The sequence below is a fragment of the Diabrotica virgifera genome, chromosome 7 (assembly GCF_917563875.1).
Source record: "Diabrotica virgifera virgifera chromosome 7, PGI_DIABVI_V3a".
Lineage (NCBI taxonomy): Eukaryota > Metazoa > Arthropoda > Insecta > Coleoptera > Chrysomelidae > Diabrotica > Diabrotica virgifera.
The window spans coordinates 198,286,141-198,308,329 of record NC_065449.1 but is presented as its reverse complement, the minus strand read 5'-3'; the positions used below and the strand labels follow the sequence as shown (position 1 = coordinate 198,308,329).

Genomic DNA, 22,189 nt, shown 5'->3' with positions numbered 1-22,189 from the left:
AGCAACAAAAAGATCCAAGTGAGTGGGGTTGGAAAAAACTACTAGTGGTCTCGTGCCAGTGCCAACATCTTTGGACCCAGCACCAAACTCACTACTACCGTATATTTCTTGTAAATGTAAAAAGGGCTGCCATCGCAATTGTGGATGTAGGAAGGCGGGCCTCCATTGTTTTCCAATTTGCACATCATGGGAAGGTCTGTGTGACAACGTTGAGCCCGGAAGATAGCTCTGATATTATAGACGTAGAACAGACTGAAGAAAGAGACAGAGGTATGCAGAATCTCACAAGTCATTTCGTAATCATTCATCTCTCCATGATATATGATCACAAGTCAGTATTTCATTACCTCTTTTCTTTTCCAGGAAAACGACCCCTGACGCTGACGATGGAGCAATCATACCCTAAGCCAGGACACGATGCCATCGAAGAACATCAGCACAATGCGGAAGGTATGTTTAATCTCCCAATCTATTTTGCAATCGTCATCTCGCCTTTAGAACTGACACCATCTCTTTTATTTTCCAGAACAAGCAGAATATTATATATCGGGACCCACCGTCACCGGAGAACCACAGCCAAAACCTTCTAAAAGACAACGGCTCATATAATTTTATATTATGCAACATGTTGTATTTTAATTTGTTTTGAATTTTAATTTATCTATATCTATATATTTTATTATAAAACTAAAATGACAGCATTCTAATAAAAAATAAAGTTTTGAAATGTAAAAAATGGGTTTTGCAGAGACCGTTAAAAATTGACAATTTTTAACTTGCACTTTAGACCGAAAGGTTCGTCTGAAAAAAAGTAAATAGTGATATTTGTAGAGAATTTTCAGTGCTTTAATTTTTGTTAACAGACCATTTACTAAAAGTTAATAGTTTCTGAGATTTAAGTAAAACAGCGGGAGAAAGCAGAAATTTTTTGCTTTTTTCGCCATTTGCTCAATGTTCCGTCACGAAATTTGGTCCGCAAACCTCATATTTTGATTCAGCAGCCCAAAATACATATATAATGAAAGAAATCAGAACTACCCCAAAACTTTCCTGCTAGGGGGCTCGTAGAGTACAAATTGACCGAATTATTAGCGTCCAGTTTTTTATAAGCTAAATATTCTGTCCTTATCTTTTCAATTATCTTCTATCTTTATATTATTATTTTCCCTGTATTGAAAATCAATAGCTAATTTAAGGGGTAGGCGCAAAATACTGGTACTATGATATTTTAAATTTAATCATTTTTTTTTAGAATCCTGAGAAAACTAATAATTATTTTTGAAAAATTTAAAAGTAAAATGAAAGATTACATTATTACCGATGGCCGAATATCAGTTAGAACAACCAAAAATTATCTTTTGAATAAGATATTTAAATTTAAAAATCACACTAAATTTTCTCTTTTTTTTTCACCCCTATAACTTATTAAAATAAACATTAGAGAAGATTTCAGGGACTTTCAGCCCTCGGCCATTTTCGGCAATCTTTCATTCTTCGTTTAAATTTTTCAAAAATACTTATTAGTGTTCTTTATATTAAAAAAATGAATGCATTTAAAACATATTGGAGCAACATTTTGCGCCTATGCCCTTAATCATAGACATAAAATTTCGATGGCTCTGTTCCACACTTTCTTTGTCAGTTGGCAACTGATTCACCCCAACCATTTCACATGGGGTGAATCATATTTTAATTCATACTCGTAGTCAGTTGATGATTTCTTTGTGTTTCGTAGAATGTAATTAGTATTATAGAAATTACGTACATACAGTGAGGAGGTTTGAGTTGGAATAAATTCATTATCTAGAGAAGGTGCAAAGTTGGAGAGAAATCCTGAGATTGGTCGATGTTTATTTTTAAATTATGACTTTTTGGCATATATATCATACAAGTTACGTCATACATCTGGGCGTGATGACGTAATCGATGATTTTTTTAAATCAGAATAGGGGTCGTGTGATAGCTCATTTTAAAGGTTATTTAATTATCTATTCAGTATTATAAACGTTAAGCTTATTATTTATAGAGGATGTCCAAAAATTTTTTTTTTGAATTAAATTAGGTAATTGAGACAAAAAGAAGAATGTATGTAATTCATTTATTTCACAATACATTTGAGTTCTGTCAGAAAACAGAAAGAAATGTTTATTTGACAAATACACATTGTTTTTCACTTAAATTCAATATTAAAACTGCCACCCACCGGTCTCTTAGCAGTTTGAACATTTAATTTCAGCGAAAAACAATGTTTATTTGTGAAATAGACAGTATTACCTGTTTTTCTGACAGGTAATTGCTTATATTCTTCGTTTTGTGTAAATAAAAAAATTGTACACCCTGTATAAATATTTGTATTACCGAATAGAGAATTAAATAACCTTTTAAATGAGCTATCACACAACCCCTCACGTCACCACGCCCAGATGGATGACGTTACTATTATGATATATGTATATGCAAGAAAGTCATAATTTAAAAATAAAAATCGACCTGTCTCAGGATTTCTCTCCAAAGTCGCCCATTATCGAGATAATGAATTTATTCCAAATCAAACGTCCTCACTGTATATCCTTTTTGTTATGTAAATTAATTTTTCTACGACCGTTTAATAACATGCTCATTATTAGCTATTTTTTCATAGATAATAGCACCCATTACTGTACCCGTGAGTAGTAATTCATTACTCACGGGCTCAAGTTAGTCACGGGTCATTACTCACTGGCTGAAGTTAGATTCAAGTGGCGCTTGCCGCTTTTACTATTAATCCTATATAAACTGCAAATAAAATTACTTAAACTTGTTTATTTAGTACAATAATTATTGTAATTTATACCAATAATTAACTTTTTTTTAAAAAATTTTTAAAGGAATTTTAACTGTAACAACGTCAGTATATTTTTTACGTTTATATCTTGTTTACTAAAAATTTTGACGTTTATCATTTAGTTTAGTGACAGTGACATTAGTGCATTTTGTTTATGTTAATTTCAATTTATAACTAATATTGTGTTTGTTTTTCAAGTTATATTGTGTTAAATATGTTATAACATATTATGTATAGCTATATTATTATATTATATATAGTTAAATGTAAATATACATTATAACTATAATATATATGAAATACGTCCACCGACAACAGCCATTTCCTATTTATTAGATTCACTGACAGTAGATACAAATTTAAGCTTATAATTTTTCGGAAACGAATAGAACTTAGTATATTGACTATTTCTAGTTGTATTTTTACAATAAATAAGAATTTAGTAATAGTAGGCAACCAATTATTCAGCCACGTACTAGAGGTAAACAGCATTTAGTTATTTTTGTAAATTATTATAATTTAAATCTCGAGTAGTTGATAATTAAATTTTTTACTAATTAAAATAAAAAAAGGTCGTAGAAAAAGTATAGTATTCTACTCGCATGTAATGACTCACTCTGATGAATTACGACACTCTCCTACGGCTCGTGTCGCAAACTTCATTAACGTGAGTAATAGCCATCATTACATGCTCGTTGAATAATATACTATTAATTTAAAAATTACATATGTTTTGGAGACACTGTAAAAACAATTATGTTATGATACCGTCATTGGCATGATAATTTAACCAGAAATTGATCTTTTTCTTTGTCTTTAAAGTCTGCTTTGGACAATATGCATTTATTGCATAATTTTGTCCCACACTATATATAGAGAATTTTCAATATACATAAGTTTCTTTCGTTTTGGAAGATCAATTGATCGACCTAGCTTTTTTCGGCAACGCTGCAATTTCCACGATCTGATTAAGGCTATGGGTACATAATTCGCAAATATTTTACGTGTATTCCTACTTTTTCTGTCTTTACACGGCAAATTACGTGTAGTAAAATTCACACTGGTATGGATATGTAAACATTACTAGAATGTCATTCTACTTGAAAATGTCATCATTAATTTAAAGAGATGGGTTTTGAATGTTCTTGGATAACTGTTATTTTTATAATTGGAAATTATTAATTCAGTTAATAAATGTGATAATTTTTTCACTAACTATGTATAGGGCTTTTCATCGACTGTCATTTGTTTCGAGCTTCTGTCATGTGTCACATAATATTAATTTAGCTACGTCATACGTCTTTGGTTTGTATCATTGGGAATACCAATAACGTATGACGTAGATATATTAATATTAGATGACACATGACAGAAGCTCGAAACAAATGACTGTAAATGAAAAGCCCTATTCAGTGATTGTAATAATTTATTTGTACAACAAAGACTACTCAATCGAGAAAAGGAGAAAAGTGTTAAAGTGATTTTTTAATAATATATTGTTATGGAACGCTTACAATTTTGAACATCTTTAACAACAAAATAATTGGATCACATGATATATTATCCTGATGTATTCTCTGCTTGGATCTTCCACAAATAATACACAATAAATAACTTTTTATTAAGTTCACATCTTAAATCAATTATTTATCAAATACACTATATTTCAATAATATTTAATCAATAACTCAACATATTCCCGATGCAATGTCAAATATTTAAAATTGTCACTGATTGTCAGTGTCTGACTGACAATATATGCTGACAAAATTATATTCGGCTGAGTGCGTTGTAAGACAAAGATAGATTTGGAAAATATTACACGGCATTGTGTTTATTTTTTTCGAATCCTGAAAAAACCAATAAATATTTTTGAAAAATTTAAACGCAGAATGAAAGACTAAATTATTACCGAGGGCCGAAAGTCCCTTAGAATAAATAAAAGGTTTATTTTGAATGATATATTTGAAATTAAAAATCACACTAAATTTTCTCTTAGTTTTTCACCCCTGTAACTTATTAAAATAAACATTATAGAAGTTCTCAGGGACTTTCGGCCCTCGCTAATAACGTGATCTTTCATTCTGCGTTTAAATTTTTCAAAAATACTTATTAGTTTTCTCAGGATTCGAAAAAAATGAATCCCCATTTCAATAGCATTGCAGCCGAAAATTCGTACCGATCCTCTTAACCTCATTCATTTATATCATTAGGTAGGTATCGGAACTTACACACGAATTCCATTTACTTGGTAAAGAAGTTAATCTTGTCGTTTTAATTTAAGATAATAAATTGTGATCGCTACCTTTTTCAACCTAATCTATTAGATTGAAACATTGAAAATAATTTTATCTACTCTATCTCATATGTATTATGCATAAGTTTTTAGTTTGTGAAAACTCTCATTATAGATAGCAGTGCGTGAAGGATTTAAAGTGTACGTGAAGTAACAATGTATTTTAAATGGGGTTTACTTTTTCGCACTGTTTTTTGGGACACTTTCATAACGAGCGATCCACAATTATTGGGATCAAAGCTAGCCGTCCAAAAAATTAGGTATATCTTGTTTTAATCTGAATTTATATCATTGGTTTATCAATTATTAATTTTGATTAACATTATAAAACATAAAAAAATCAGTCAAAACCTTTAACACAGAACTTTAATTAAAAATAAAAAGAATTAACAAAATTATAACTAACAATAATAAATAAAATTAAACAATATGCTGTGTATGTCCACCACCAAGATCTCTACATAACCTAACTTTTCTTGTTAAGTTGACGTACACTGCAAAAGTGAGGTAAACTGGAATCTCTGTCGTTATAATCAAATATCCTTAACTCGCGTTGTGATGACATTTGAGCAATAAATTACAACAAAACTTTTGACAGCTTTGTGGTTTGAAAGAAGTTAGAATTTTTAAATGTCAAAGTTCTAAAAATTGTAGAATAGAAATGAATTTCAGTGACGAAGAGTTACAGTTTTTTTATTTGTTTATCGTAGATAAAATATTGTATGAAATTGTGCGTGAAGTACTTTTTGCGAACTTACGCGATATATAGCACTCGCACCGCTGTCGCTCGTGCTCTAAACATCGCGTGCGTTCGCAAAAAGCATACTTCACGAACTGTTTCATAAATAACTATTTCGCCACTGTTAATATCTAAATACGTCTTATCTAATAAGTTTATATATTATTCTTTTTGCGATTATGGTAAATTTAAATATAAAATAAATAACCTACCTGGCTCCCAGGTTATAAAAGGTCCTTAGCACAGCTAACGAATTTCCCAAAGCATGTCCACCTTCTACTCCTATCAAGGAAGCTATCTTCCCCTCTTTATGGACGCTGCGTATTTCTTGCGTAGAACGTACCAACGAAAAATGGTTCGAATTAAAATCTACCAGCCTTTTGATAACATCAATCTGTTCCAATGTAACTTGGACAGCATCAATATGTTGGGCTTTGCAAGGCACGTAAGCAGACCAAAATTGAGCGCCTAATAAGCCTGCTCGAAGCCTTGGTATATCCGTGTGTGACCACTTGCTCGTAGACCAAGGCTCCTCCTCACTAATAGCGCTAAGATTAAGTTTAAAAAGCTTATTGTGAACGAATTTTCTAAGATTCCAGGGCAGATCGTTATGGCCGTCTATCAAAGGTTGTTCTTTCAGAAGCTTCTTGACCAAATTCAAACGTTCTTCGGTTGTTTGTGGAGGCAGATGGGGACCTAAAGCTAATGGTAAACCTAAACCTGCTGTTAACGTCGCTACTATTACGCATATGACTATGCAGACACACCAAGGGCCTCGAAAAGTGGTCCTTGAAGTGTCGGATCCGGAACTGCATGAGCAAGATTCGATAGAGCCATGGTAGTCGTATGGATGGTAGTAATCCCGAACATCATTGTAGTATTGAGGCACGTTAAAGGATGTTTCTCGGATGGGGAGTTCACGAGGGCAATGTGGGATCTGAAACAAAAAATAATAATTAGATTATTACACTACAACACAGTAGCACAATAAAAACATTTTAGTTTTATTTAAGGTTTATAAAGGGTTTATTGCGGTAAATAAGAAGATTAGATCAAATGACTATGATATTAGGTAACTTACGACGCACATACCTAGTCGGTTTATGATTTTTTTACTTATCAGTACGACACTGAAGTAGTAAGTGTTCGGCATTTCGTTCCGCAGCGCCTTCGACGATATAGCTAAAATTAAGTACATAGTTTTAAATTTTATTTGATTTTATCCCTTTTTAATTAGTACAAATGTTTTTTTTGTCGGAATAGGTAGTCTGAGATCTTATACGTAGTTATTAGTGTTGCCCAAAATCAGTCTTGGTCTTGCAGTCTTGGTCTTGTTCTTGCGTTTTCGCAAGACCAAGACCAAGACCAAGACCGCCTAATTTGAGCAAGACCAAGACCAAGACTTACCGTTCAAGATTTGAGCAAGAACAAGACTAAGCCTGCAAGACTCTTGCGTCTTGCAATTAGAACTGGGGGTCGTTTTATGAAGTACATTAGTTCGGGTATATTCTTAGGTAGGTACTCTATGAGAAGCAAAAAAATTTGTAAATTTGACTTATGCGCCTTACGAACAATACCATAAACAAACATACATTCTTCGCTCTGAAATTAATTGTACAGGTTTTGAGAATAGCCGCCCTCCATTCATAAATTAATAGGTCTGGATCCCGCGTATGAAAAAAAGTTGATTAATAGCAAGTTGAAAATTTGTTAATAGCTTAAGGGTGTCTAGTCGGACAAACTTTGATATATGGGAACACTGGAACAGGGGAAGTTTTAATTGTGGAACAGGTTAAAAATTTTTAACGGTCAGAACACGAAAACGGCATATGTATTTTGTCCGACAGAACAGACTTAAACTCTCCGAACAGAGATTAAACTCTCATGCAAAAATCAGACTGCTATTTATCACCAAATGGACGTTTTAATGAGTGGAACATGTAGAATATGTCAAGTGACAGGAATTATGACAGGTGATAAATAGCAGTCTGATTTTTGCATGAGAGTTTAATCTCTGTTCTGAGAGTTTAATGCCCGGTTGCACCAACAGATCTTAAGCTTAAGTCGAGAATATCATAAGAATTAATATAATATAATTATAATATATTACAATAAGAATACCATAATATAATAATAGATATAATTGATAATAAGGTAAGAATCTAAAATTATGGTTAAAGGTAAGTGATACTCAAAGAGGCCCTATTTATAAGTAGAGCTTAGCTAATCTGGAACTTAAGATCTGTTGGTGCAACCAGGCATAAGTCTATTCTGTCGGACAAAATAAATGTGCCGTTTTCGTGGTCTGACCGTTCCAAATTTTTAACCTGTTCCAGTGTTCCCATATATCAAAGTTTATCCGACTAGACACCGTTAAGCTATTAACAAATTTTCAGCTTGCTATTAATTAATTTTTTTCCATACGCGGGATCCAGACCTATAATGTATCGAAACTTTTTAAAAATATGTCATATGCTGATAAAAAATATACCTACAATAAGTAGTTCATTTTTTTCCTTAATTAGTTTTCTACGAATTTAAACACACAAAAATCATATCGATATATATATATAGAATAATAAGACTATTATGTATATTTTTTCTTCTGAGTGTGATTACCATAAGGAGACAGACTATAACAGATAATGCCGTGCCGGCTATATAATACCGTGTAACCAAATACCCAAATATTTAGTCTACGAGGCATTCAACAAAGAAATATTTACAGTGAAATACATGGAAAACAAAAGACATTTATAGCAGTTTTTTCTGTAGGTAGTTAAATTAAATTGGTCATTTGTTTTATCAATCGACTGTTCTTTTGTTATGCTCTTTGGTTGATATACACAATTCCAAGAAACGGGTAATTTTTGGTCTCTCAAATTTCCTAAACTTGTTCGATTTAAGTGGTTGATAATTTGATTTTTTATTTATTTGATTTCAATGTTTGATAATAATATAGCCTTATTCTCTATAAATATCGCTGTAATAATATTGTTTCTAGACAGGTAAATTTGTCATTGTACACCGGGTGTACCAATCAAACTGTATTTTTTTTCTCAAAGTTCGTATCACCCTGTGGAATATTCTAGCATTTATAAAATATTGAAATTAAAACCCAACTCATATTTTCTTAACATTTTGTTTTTTTGGTTCATTCGCTTATGTTGGATAATAAAAAGTTAGGTACTTTTTTAACTAGCCATGTTTTTTATCAATACAGGGTGTTTTTAAATAAGTATGGCAAACTTTAAGGGGCAATTCTGCACGAAAAATAATTTGACAGTTTGCTTTATAAGTATATGTTCGCAAATGCTTCGTTTCCGAAATGGGGGGTATTAAAATTTTTCTTACAAACTGACGATTTATTGCTCTAAAACCGGTTGAGATATGCAAATGAAATTTGGTGGGTTTTAAGAGGTAGTTATTACGCATTTTTGACATACAATTAAGAATTTAATATTCACCATTGGCGCGCATACGGGTAAAACGACCCGTTTGTTTAGAATTACCCCTTAAAATTTGCCATACTTATTTAAAAACACCCTGTATTGATGAAAAACATGGCTAGTTGTTAAAATACCCAACTTTACTGTTATCCAACATTAGCGAATGAAAAAATAAAGTGTTAAAAAAATATCAGACTGTAGTTGGGTTTTAATTTCAGTATTTTATAAATGCTAGAATATTCCATTAGTATAGTATAGTTGATCCAAAAGATGGCATAACCCAGACATCCAAAGTGAAAGTTATCCTTCAACACCAAATTGTTCTATATGGTCCACACAATGTCCAGAAAAAAGTCACACCATTTTGAGCGTCGTGTTTGGGGGGGGGAGAGGGGGGAGTAATCGGTAAATTCGTAGTTTTTTAGGTTCTTCGTCAATATTTCTAAAACTATTCGGTTTAGCATGAACAACCCTCTATACAAAATTGTTCTACATTAAATTTGAAATAAAAAAGGCCCAATGCATAATCTTTCTAAAATGAATGGTTCCAAAGTTACGGAGGTAGTATAATATAACTGGTCCAAAAAAAGCGCCTAACCCAAACATCCAAAGTAAAAGTTTTTCTCTAACACCAAATTGTTCTGTAGGGTCCACATATTGTTTAGTAAAAAGTTACACCCTTTTGAGCGTCCGGTTTGGGGGGGAGATGGGGGAGAAGTCGATAAATTAGTAGTTTTTTTTAGGTTTTTCGTCAATAATTCTAAAACTATGCTTTAGCTTAAACAATGTTATATACAAAAATGTTCTACGAGAAATTTAAAACAAAACATGTTCTATACATAATTGTTATAAAATCAACTATTCCAGAGTTACGGAGGGTAAAATGTCAAGGTTTTCGATACTTTTTATATTTTTTGGGCAATGTATGGTATAACTATACCAAAAACCCAGACATCCAAAGTGAACATTATCCTCCAACGCCAAATTGTTCTATATGGTTCACATAATGTTCAGAAAAAAGTCACACCATTTTGAGCGTCGGGTTTGGGGGGGGGAGAGGGGGAGAAATCGGTGAATATAAAAAGTATCCAAAACCTCCACTTTTCACCCTCCGTAACTCTGGAACCGTTGATTTTATGACAATTATGTATAAACCTTTTTTGTTTTAAATTTTATGTAGAACATTTTTCTATAGAACATTCTTTACGCTAATGCATAGTTTTAGAAATATTGACAAAGAACTTAAAAAAACTACTAATTTACCGATTTCTCCCCCATCTCCCCCCAAACCGGACGCTCAAAATGGTGCGACTTTTTACTGAACAATATGTGGACCATATAGAACAATTTGGTGTTAAAGGAAAACTTTTACTTTGGATGTCTGGGTTAGGTCTTTTTTTGGACCAATTATACTATACTACCTTCGTAACTTTGGAACCGTTCATTTTAGAAGGGTTATGCATAGAGTCTTTTTTATTTCAAATTTAATGTAGAACAATTTTGTATAGAGGGTTGTTCATGCTAAACCGCACAGTTTTAGAAATATTGACGAGAAACCTAAAAAACTACGAATTTACCGATTTCTCCCCACTCTCCCCCTCAAACCCGACGCTCAAAATGGTGTGACGTTTTTCTGAACATTATGTGGTCCAGATAGAACAATTTGGTGGTGGAGGATAACTTTCACTTTTGATGTCTGGGTTTGGTTCTAACTATACCATACTACACAGGATGATGCTAACTTTGAGAAAAAAACACAGTTTGATTGGTACACTCATTAGTACCGATAAGTTATCGGGTACCTATACAACGACAATTTAACTTCTAGCAACAATATAATTACAGCGATATAGTTAACGAATAAGGCTATATAATACTAAAAAATCACTTAAATCAGACAACAGGTTTAGGAAATTCGAGACATCAAAAATGACCCATTTTTAAGGAGGTGCCTTAATTTCTTGGAGAAGTGTATTATTCTTAGTTTGGTATTCGGTACCAAAATGAGAACTGGCGTTAACATATGAAGGGCCAGGGGAAAGAACGATGAATGTCTATCTGCAAGCATTTTCGGTAAAATGAGAAATAAAGTTACATATTCATTGTTTTTACCCCTTGCGTCGAATCTTTCCCTTGCAGGAATCACCCCTTGCGTGATTTTAAGACGATTATCATATTTATTTCCCCTTGTCTATTCACAGGTTGATAATACCTTTTCTAAGCTAACAGATTGCACAACAATCTCAAAATGACCAAAAATGGACATTCATCCATTTTACCTCTGACCCTTCATATTGTGCACATCTGTCACTGAATTGAATTCTTTTTAAATCACACATTATCAATGGCAAACACTCGAAAAAATACGTAAGTTCCTAATAAACTTTGGTTGTTGGAATATAGACATGGATCGCTTGCCTTAGATCGTAGGTTCAAACCCCATCCGGTGTCAGTTGTTTAGATATTTATTAATTTGGTTGGTCTTTACTATGGCTGTGATATTAAAGCTTAAAATTGACCTACTCTGTTACGTTGTTCTAGTTCTAAGATATGTAATAGGCTAATGGGCAACTGCGAGACTTGCAAGACTCTTGCTGCAAGACCAAGACCAAGACCAAGACCTTGAGCGCAATACCAAGACCAAGACCAAGACCAAGACCAGGTGTACTATCGCAAGACCAAGACCAAGACTCTCTAAGTCTCGTCTTGGTATTGCACTTGGGCAACACTAGTAGTTATAGTAAAGAATGAATTAATTGTAAGAAATTATTGTATTAGTTTGTTATACATACTTATTTTTCATTCGCTGGATACAAATTCTAAGAAACATTTGACGACCACAGAGGTACAATAATTGGCTGATAATTTGTCAGATATCCAGGATATAGCGGACTTTAGGGAAGAAGAGAAAGGTAAGATATATTGCGAAAGATGACAAAAATACTTGAAACAGTACCTCAGCAACATCAGTTAAGAACAATGCAAAAAATATAATAAATGTTTTTCCTGGATCTAAATGGTTACTTAGCAAAAAATGTCTCGAATAACTCGAAATACGAGAAAGATTTATTATGTTGTAGAATAATATTTTGTTTTGGTACTCCTTCTAAATAAAATATTTTATTTAACTAGGTCAGATTTATGATTATTTATATTAAGGCCATCGGTGCATACTAATTCGCAAATATTTTACGGCTATCCCTAGGTTTTCTGTCTTTACACGGCAAATTAAGTCTAGTAAAATTGTCACTGGTATGGATATGTAAACATTACTACTTGATAATGTCATCGTTAACTTTAAAGATACGGCTTTCGAATGTTCTTGGATAATTGTTACTTTTAAAATTGCAAATTATTAATTCAGTTAATAAATATGATAATTTTTTCACTAATTATATATTCAGTGTTTGTAATAATTTATATACTGTACAACAAGACTCAATCGAGAAATGAGGGAAAGTGTTAAAGTGATTTTTTAATATTATATTGTTACTATGGAACGCTTACAATATTGAACATCTTTAACAACAAAATACTTGGATCACAGAATATATCCTGGTCAATTATCTGCTTGAATCGTCCATAAATAACAAACAATTAACTTTTTATTAAGTTCACGTCTTAAATCAATTATTTATCAAATACACTATCAATATTATTTAATCAACAAGTCACAATATTCCCGATGCCATGTCAAATATTTAAAATTGTCACTGTCTTGTCATCATATTCTATTTGAACAAATATATTAGACTATAATACATACAACTCTTGACATTTCCCATTAATTTTGTGGAAACAAACAAAATAGCGCCATCTAGTGGTATGAGTTATAACCACAAACTATGCATTTAAAAGAAAGGTATTTTTATAGGATTAAATTAAAATACAAATTTTGTTGTGAGCTATTTTCTTTAATTCTATATTCTTACTTTTTAATTTACATAATTTTTTCTTTTTACTAGCGTTAATTTTATTTACATACGCTCTTATTAAAATATCAATATATTTATATATAAAAGTTTTGTGACAATTTGTAGGTACATATATTTTGGAGAGTTTCTTGTAAGTAACATTTTAATTTTAAATTATATTTAACATTTTCAACACTCTCTTGTATATATTTTGAAAATACCTTTTAAATTAAATTAAATACCTCATTAATTTTATCTGAAGCTCCCTTTATAAGTTACCAATAAAATTTAACACTATCAGGTGTATCCTTAGCCCTAATAATAGAAAATAAATTTTCTATACAGTCTGGGGTTAGCCTTCTTGTAAAAAGAAATTTGAGCCAAACACCCTCTCATCGGGGTGAATGGAGGTAAAGTAATACACTTTTTAGTTAATTTTGTTGCCATCCTAGGTATTTGCTGAGAATCCATTTTGCCGAACCTATTTTATAAGACATTTTGTGTAAAAATACAAACACAATTTACCAAGATTAGCTAATTAATTATCCAAAAATTGACAAAATTAAATTTGTATGTTTACGTTGAGAAAACGTAGTTTAACTCAAGCCGACAGAGGCGCTAGTGGCAACGTGCTTCCAGTTTTTGGGAGTTGGACGTATTATAGTGTAATGTATTTGATTTGACTCAGTGCGTTGTATGACAAAGATAGCGAATGTTTAATTTGGAAAATATCACTACGGACATGGTGTCCATTTTTTTCAAATCCTGAAAAAACTAATAAATATTTTTAAAAAACTTAAACGCAGAATGAAAGACTAAATTATTATCGAGGGCCGAAAGTCCCATAGAATAAATCAATAGTTTCTTTTAAACGAGAAGTTTGAAATTAAAAATCACACTATATTTTCTCTTCACTACGTTTTTTACCCCTGTAACTTATTAAAATAAACATTCCAGAAGTTTTCAGGGACTTTTGGCCTTCGGTAAGAACGTAATCTTTCATTCTGCGTTTAAATTTTTCCAAAATACTTATTAGTTTTCTTAGGATTTAAAAAAATAAATCCCATTTAAATAGCATTGAAGCCGAAACTACGTACCCATCCCCTTAAGGATAACTACTATGTATCTTTTGGAATTTAATTTATACGTTTTTCTGCTTGCGGCTAAAGTGCCGCCGCGCCCACTCTTGTGATTTTTAAAAGCGCGTCCCCCGATGGTTCATTTACCATGAATTAGGTTTAAAGAGTATTAGGAAAATCAACTATTTTTATGAATTTTGGCAATTCTTTAATAACTTTGGCCCAGTGGGTATAATTCTTGAACTCAAAATATTAAAAGCTTGGCAAATCGCATCGATTTGTAAACAAACTGAAGTGACAGCGATAAATTTAACTAATCATACTTATAAAAGATTATCGATAAGCGGAATTAGGTAATCATTCTGTTCAGGCTCTCTAAATAGATTTCAGAATTCATAAAAGTTCGTGACACAAAGTGCACGGGAAGAAGGTCTAAGCGTGCAACAGAAAATGTCTTATCTGCTCCTCCAAGTGAGTTATATCCTGTTATAAAAGCTAAAGCTTAAATTTATTGGATTTTTTGAAAAAGCATCTTAACGCTTTATAAGCTTTTAGATCGTTTTATTTACCACGGTGTGTTAAAAATGTTTGCAAACATTTACGTTAGAAATTTTTTTTCTTTTTTTTTCTTTTAAGTTTTTATTTCTTTTCGATTTAATGCCATAAGAAACGAAATAACTCAATAATAATTGAAAATAAAAATTGACTCGCATACAATTATTATGCATACACTTTATTTCAAATGTCCTTAAACATAAATTGTAGGAGCGTAAGTAAAACATGACATCATTGAAGATCTAAAAATTAAAAGAGATAACTTTTTTTGGCCCAATGTTCAAGACTGATTTAGCCATCCTATTGATTTGCTGAGGATATTTGCATATGATAGAGTTCCTCGAGAAATTCTGTGGTGGGCACTCAATAAGGAGTCCCTGGTGAATATGTGAAGATTGTGAGGGATATGTATGAGGAAGTAACGACTAGTGTTAGGACAGGTCGTGGAAGAGATTGATGTATTTCATGTGAAAGTAGGATTGCATCAAGGCTCGGTGCTTAGTCCGTATTTATTCTCATTAGTTTTGGACCAGATAACAGCGAAACTACAGGGTAACATTCCGTCTTCTTCTTCTTGTAATAGGACTATGTCCTGTTTCTTCTGTTACAGTCTTTGCTGCGATCCGGAGCTCCAACTCTCGTACCATCGTTTTTTGGGTCTTCCTATGGGTCGCTTGGTGTTGGGCTTCTGTGTTTTCGCCCAATGCGCCATACGTTCAGGGTCCATCCGATCTACGTGGTCCCTCCACATGCGTCGTCGCGCTCTTGTCCATCTCACTACGTCCTGAACGCCTAGCTCTCTCAATGTGTCTTCGTTTCGTACTCTATCTCTGAGTGTGATACCTCTTATGGATCTTAGGGTTTTCATCTCTGTTGTTCTCATTATCTGTTTGGTCTTTGTTGTCTCGGCCCTTGTCTCAGCTGCGTGTAAGTACGGGTCTAACACATGTCTTATAAATGCGGACTTTGCTTTCGGTGCTCATATATTTATTCCGCCAGATTATATCCCTCAGGAAACCAGATATTCTCGCTGCGTTCATTGCCTGCTGTTTTGATTCTTGCCACAGATGCCTGTCGCTAGATATTTCCACACCTAAGTATCTGCAATCCATTACCTGTTCGATTATATGGTCGTCCACTACTAACTTACATCTAATTGGGTTCTTGGATATTACCATCGATTGGGTTTTCTCTTTGGATAGTGTCAGGTTATACTTTTCGGCGGTTATTTTGAATTTTTGTAGTAGGCGTTGTAAGTCATCTTCGTTTTCGGCTATTAAGATTGCATCATCTGCGTAGCAAAGTATTCTCATGGTTCGGTTACCCATTTTGTATCCCTGATTCATTATGTTAACACTACCTCTAACTTCATCCATTATTAAATTAAATAGGCATGGACTGAGGCTGTCCCCTTGTCTAATGCCTGCATTGATTTTGATTTCTTCCGTGAGCCCGTGTGTGGTTTTAATTCGTGTTTTGTTGGATCTATTGAGCTCTTTGATTATGTTTCTATACCTCTGACCTATGTTTTTCTTTTCAAGGATACTGAGCACGTCCTTTAATCGTACTCTGTCGAATGCTTGTTTCAGATCTACAAAGCATGTGAACATGGGCTTGTCGAATTCTATTGATTTCTCAACTAATTGTCGCATTATGAAAATAGCGTCTATTGTAGATCTGTTTGGGCGAAAACCCTGTTGTTCTTCCGATACACCGGCTTTCTTATATATTTTTTGGGATAGAATTTTTGTCAATAGTTTTGATGTAGAATTGAGTAGTGTAATTCCTCGGTAGTTCGTAGGATCTGTCTTTACGCCTTTCTTGTAGATGGGCATTGTTATACTCTCTCTCCATTCCTCTGGTACTGTCATGTTGTTTACAATTTTTTGGAATAATGTTGTTATCTCTTCTATTATTTTTGTACCTCCGTATTTAATTCATTCATTTGGTATATTATCCGGACCTGGTGATTTTCTATTTTTTGATCTTTTGATTGCTTCGTTTACTTCTTCTTGGGTGATGTTGTCATTCTCTGTTTCTTCTTGGTGAATGTTTTGTAGGTCATTTCTTTGTACTTCATTATTATCGTCGTTATCGTCTTTGTATAGATTCTCGAAATGAGTTACCCATTCTTCTAGTTTTATTGCGTTGATTTGTAATTCTTCGGTAACTGGCTTCTTCCTGTTCCTCAACATGTTCCATACCTTCCTTTGACCTCCTCGTAAATCATGTTCCATGTCATTTGAGAATTTTTCCCAATATATTTGTTTTAGATCTTTGATTCTGTTAGTTGTTCTATTTCTTTCTGATTTATATCTTTGATACTCTTCTGGGGTCCTATTGTTAATATATCTTACGTATGCATCTTTCTTCTCTTTTGCTAAATCTTTGACTTCCTGTGTGAACCATGGTTTTTGGTTTCTGCCGCCGTTTAAGTCAATTGTTCTTTCTCCAATGGCTTCTTTTGCACTAATAGTTATATGATTTTTTATTTTTTCCCATGCTTCCTTTATATTGTCTGTGATTTCAATAGGGCTAAGATTGATCTTTTCCTCAAGTCTTTTTTGGTAGAGATCCTTAGTACTTTGGTCTTGTAGGGATTCTATGTTGAACTTGGTGATGTAGTTAGGTGGTTTCTTTCTCTCTATTATGTACGCGTGACGGTACTTACATATAACCATTCCGTGTTGCGTTCCCACATTCGCAGACGTCATTGTGCGTACGTCAAGTACTTCCTGTGGGTGAACTTTTCTGTTGGTTATCACATAGTCAATCATCGATCTGTGGCCCCTTGTGTTAGTGAATGTATATTTATGTTGTTCTTTGTGGTCAAAGTATGTATTGTTGATACGCAACTCGTTGTGTGCACATATCTCTATTAGTGAATCTCCGTTATCATTTGTTGGTGCTTCGTTGAACTTGTGCATTATTCCTTGGATAGGTGTATTTCCTATTCTTGAGTTGAAATCTCCCAACAAGAATATTTTTTCTGTTTGTGGCAATTTATCTAGGGTCTCTTGAAGTTTTTCGAAAAATTCGTCTCTCTCGTTCTTTGGTTTGTTTACATCTGGTGCATAAATGCCAACAATATGGATTTTTTCATTAGCTAACTTCATTGAAATATCCATTATATGCTGGTTGGTGTAATTAACCCCTTCGATGTTATTTTCAAATTTTCTGTTTACTAATATGCCAACACCTGCCTGTGCTCTGATGTTCTTGTCTACTCCGCAGTAGAAGAATATATGATTTCTATATACTGTGTTACCTTTACACTTTTACCTGTGTTACCTCCAAAGGGTAACATTCCATGGTGCTTAATGTATGCTGATGACGTCGTGTTAGTAGGAATAGTGAAAGTGACTTAGGAGAGTTCTGGAGAAAAAAGGTTTAAAACTTAGTAAGACAAAAACAGAGTATTTGGAATGTTCATTTAAAGATGGAGTTACTACAAATAAAATGGTATCTTTGGATGGTGAACTGATTGTAAAAAGCAATAGTTTTATGTACCTACCTGGGATCGGTATTACAGAGTAATGGAGAAATAGATGGAGATCCATGCAGTAGAATTAGGGCTGGATGGATGAAGTGGAAAGAAGCGAGTGGTGTGTTGTGTGACAGAAAAATTCCAATGAATCTGAAGGGGAAATTCTATAAAACAGCCATAAGACCGGCTATGATGTACGGAACTGAATATTGGCAGTGAAAAAGAAAAAGGAACAACGAATGCATGTGGCGGAAATGAGAATGCTAAGATGGATGAGTGGAGTGACAAAGAAGGATAAAATTAGAAATGAGTATATTAGGGGAAGTCTAGGTGTGGCACCAATTGATGCCAAAATGAGAGAGCATAGGTTAAGATGGTTTGGTAATGTTCAATGTCAAGACGTTAATCACCCAATATGAAGAATAGCTGAAGTGCAGATTCCTGGAAGAAGTAGGAGAGGAAGACCAAAGAAGACCTGGGGGAGATGATAAGGCAGGACATGTTGGTAAAGGGGATTAACATTGATATGACCCAATATAGAATTGTGTGGAGAAATGCAATTAGGGAAGCCGACCCCGCATAGGGATAAGGCAAAGAGAATGGTGATGATTGATTTGCTGAGGAAAAACAGTTTAAAATATCACTACACTTTCGTCAAATTCATAAAAGACGTTTTATTTCAAACATCGGCACACCCAATAGGGTTTGAGAAACACCAGACGCTTTAATAGCGTCTCAAAAAAAGACTTAGGCAACGGTTTTGGAGCTCTACGCAAATGCAGCTCACGTCTCCCACTACTTAAACCTGGGTAGAGTGGACTTAAGGTTCCGCGGAACGGTCTAGGAATAGCCGAACTGAACCGACTACAAGCACAAGTCGATTGTAAATCATAGCTTTTTATACATATGCGGTATACAGGGTGTCTGCGTTTCTTTCTAGAATTCTTTCTAAATTCATATTATTTGACACACCTCGTATATAATTAACAAACCTGGATAACTCATGGTTGCATCTTGAGGTTTAGACCATGAACCAGTGGCGTAGCGTGAGTGTCGGCCGCCCGGGGCGGAAGACAATTTTGCCGCCCTCTTATTTAGGTATTTTAATTTATTGTATACTATAAATTTATACATACATTAATTATAGAGAACTTTTCGGCGAGAACAGTCATCATTATTTTGCATTATACAGGTTGGATTAAATAAGGAAGTTTATCTAAGTTACAATCACGTTTATTAATACAAAAATTCTTTTAATTTAACCAACTAGATACATTGATATAACTTATTACTTCAGATTAGGTACACCTTGACGACCGAGAAAATTAAATAAAATCAATTTTTAATTAGAACTAGAACGATACTATAATGTTATATGTAGTTTTATTTTTATTGAAAAGTAATATGAGTATTTGTTAGAATGTAAAACAAAACCTCTGTCTTCAATTAAAAATTTATACGTCTACTTTTTTTAAGAGCAAAGTCTTTTATTGCACCGCCAATGTCTATCTCATCACACACCTCTTGTTCAATAGACAAAATAGCCAAATTATTTAGTCTTAGGTACTCATTGTCGATCTTAAATAATTTTTAATCAATTTCAATTTTGAAAAACATTATTAAAATATTGGGCAGAGTTTCTTCCAGCCTGGATTTAACAATACATTTAAATAATTCAAGTGAGTCTGCATTAATCAATTTCGTTGCCTGTAGCAGCAACGAAAGTCCGCAGTCGAAGTTTTTCCAGCTTGAAACCCTACTCGTCAATTTCGTCAGATGCGTATTCTAGGTCTAGATTACATTCAATCTTGTCTGGATCTAATAATATAACCGGCGTTCCATAAGAAAACTTATCCGTTCAATTCTGTAGCTGTTGAAAACGCTCACTAATTTCTACAATAACTCTATCTAACGAAGAAAACAGTTTTCGTCTCAACTCATTTTCACAAGACAAGTATCATCTCTAGTTCCGTCATCAAAAATATGCTTTCTTGTTATGCGCCTCCGAGGTTTTATGGAAATTCGAAGTTCTTCACACATATTTTTTGCATAACCTACAGCGCCATTTGCCCATTCCTCTGTTTTCTCTGTCAATATCATCTGCAAAGCATTTACTTTCTGAGCACACAATCTTATGTCAAGTTCCCTTGTTTGTAAATATTTTTGTGCATCATTCACTTCATGTAGCGCAGGTTGCCACAGGCCCAAAAAACAAAGAAAGGAAAATGACTGCATCGAAACTAGTAAAGCATCTGCATTTGTCCTCGTGTTTAAGCTTTCACCTGCCTCTGTCAGTTTTTCCAAAGTGACGAGAATGTCTTCGTAATGATGCCATGTCACATTTACGGCATCGCCTCTTGCACTCCACCGTATGTCTTGAATCCTTCTTTTGCCTGTAGCTGCTATCAGAACTTCCCAACGATGTATCGATGAGAAAAAAAAAAAAAGAAGAATAGCAACGTTCTAAAGTGCCGAAAAAAGTTGTGCTGATTGTTAGTCATAAACGGGGAATTTCCACAAGTCAGTATAGACGTTGTTGCCAGTCGCTACAAAATATGATCAAGAAAAGGAAATCCCCGAATTCGTCACAAAATAAATAATGAAACATTCCGTGTTTCTTTCAATCGGTCCAAATTTGTAGTTGCGATAAAAATATAAAATGGTTCAAATATTTACAAAATATTTTTATTATTTATTGTTAAATTTTGCCGCCCCCTAAAAAGTGCCGCCCGGGGTGGGCCGCCCCTGCCGCCCCTACTACGATACGCCACTGCCATGGACAGATTTTTATGAAGAATAACTTTGTTTCCTAAAATTATTAATAAAAGAGTTTTACATGTCTAATAAATAAAAATGATGTTCGGAATCGGTAATTTGGGAAAATTTCAGAATTTTTTTTTTAAGTAGAAGGCTATTATTGCATATTTGAATATGGTTTTTAATTACAAATAACTTTTCATACTAAAATTTTTTGATATTTTGAAATATAAAGGTAGTTTGATCTTGAGCGAAATTCATATTTTTTGACATACCTCGTATACTGTTGACAAAATTTGATATCTGATGATTGCATCTTAGGTTTTAGACTATGTAGAGCACTTTATAAAGATTCGTAAAATTGATATTAAAAAAGTTTCACATATGGTTCCAAGTTACGCAGACACCCTGTATACGAATTCAGTTGGCCGTAGAAAACTTTTATTATTTTTAGGGCCGGTTGTTCGAAAGCTAATCAACAATGATCATTATCAAATATTTAATTACTGTCAATGTCAACTTTGTTTGGGTTGCTGAAATCATAATATGAAATTACTTAATCAATTATGTTAATAATTGTTATGTTAATTGATCAACTAATCTCATAATTTTAATCAATTATGTTTTCAGCAACCCAATAAAAGTTGACATTGATAGTTTTGGTGACAGTAATTAAATATTTGATAGTGATCATTGTTGATTAGCGTTCGAACAACCGGCCCGTAATCTTTGTTTTGCCTTCAGTTCTAAACAGCCGCTGCAGTTCTAAATGTTTATAACGAAATTTGCCCCCTTATTTTTAAACCTGAAATATGAGATTGAAAAATGTTTACGCATTTATTTACATCAGAATATGAAAATATAAGTCTTTAGTCTTTTAAACATTTTTTAATAGAAAATTTGTATTATGGGTGTGATTTTTTAATCATTTCTATTGTTTATGTCCCTGATAACAAATAGTACGGGAGGAAAGTATGCTAAATTTGCCGTTACTCGAGCGTTATGGTGACCTATTGGGTTGTGAAGAGTAGGTCCTAAAATCAAAAAAGTTAAGCTTTCCATAAAGTGGGGGACTTTAAATTTTTTAAT

General features: G+C 33.3%; 1 protein-coding gene across 1 annotated transcript in view; it reads right to left on the bottom strand.

Annotated features, from left to right (window-relative positions):
- LOC114335227 (dipeptidase 1-like) overlaps positions 1–18,163 on the bottom strand; it is a 63,604-nt gene extending 45,441 nt beyond the window's left edge. The window contains exons 1-3 of the mRNA XM_050657067.1: positions 18,139–18,163; positions 16,241–16,344; positions 6,072–6,796 (exon numbers count right to left, since the gene is read on the bottom strand). Of these exons, the coding sequence (XP_050513024.1) occupies positions 6,072–6,796; positions 16,241–16,344; positions 18,139–18,163 (854 nt within the window). The remainder of the gene's footprint in view (positions 1–6,071; positions 6,797–16,240; positions 16,345–18,138) is intronic.
- Between the last annotated feature and the right edge of the window lie 4,026 nt (positions 18,164–22,189).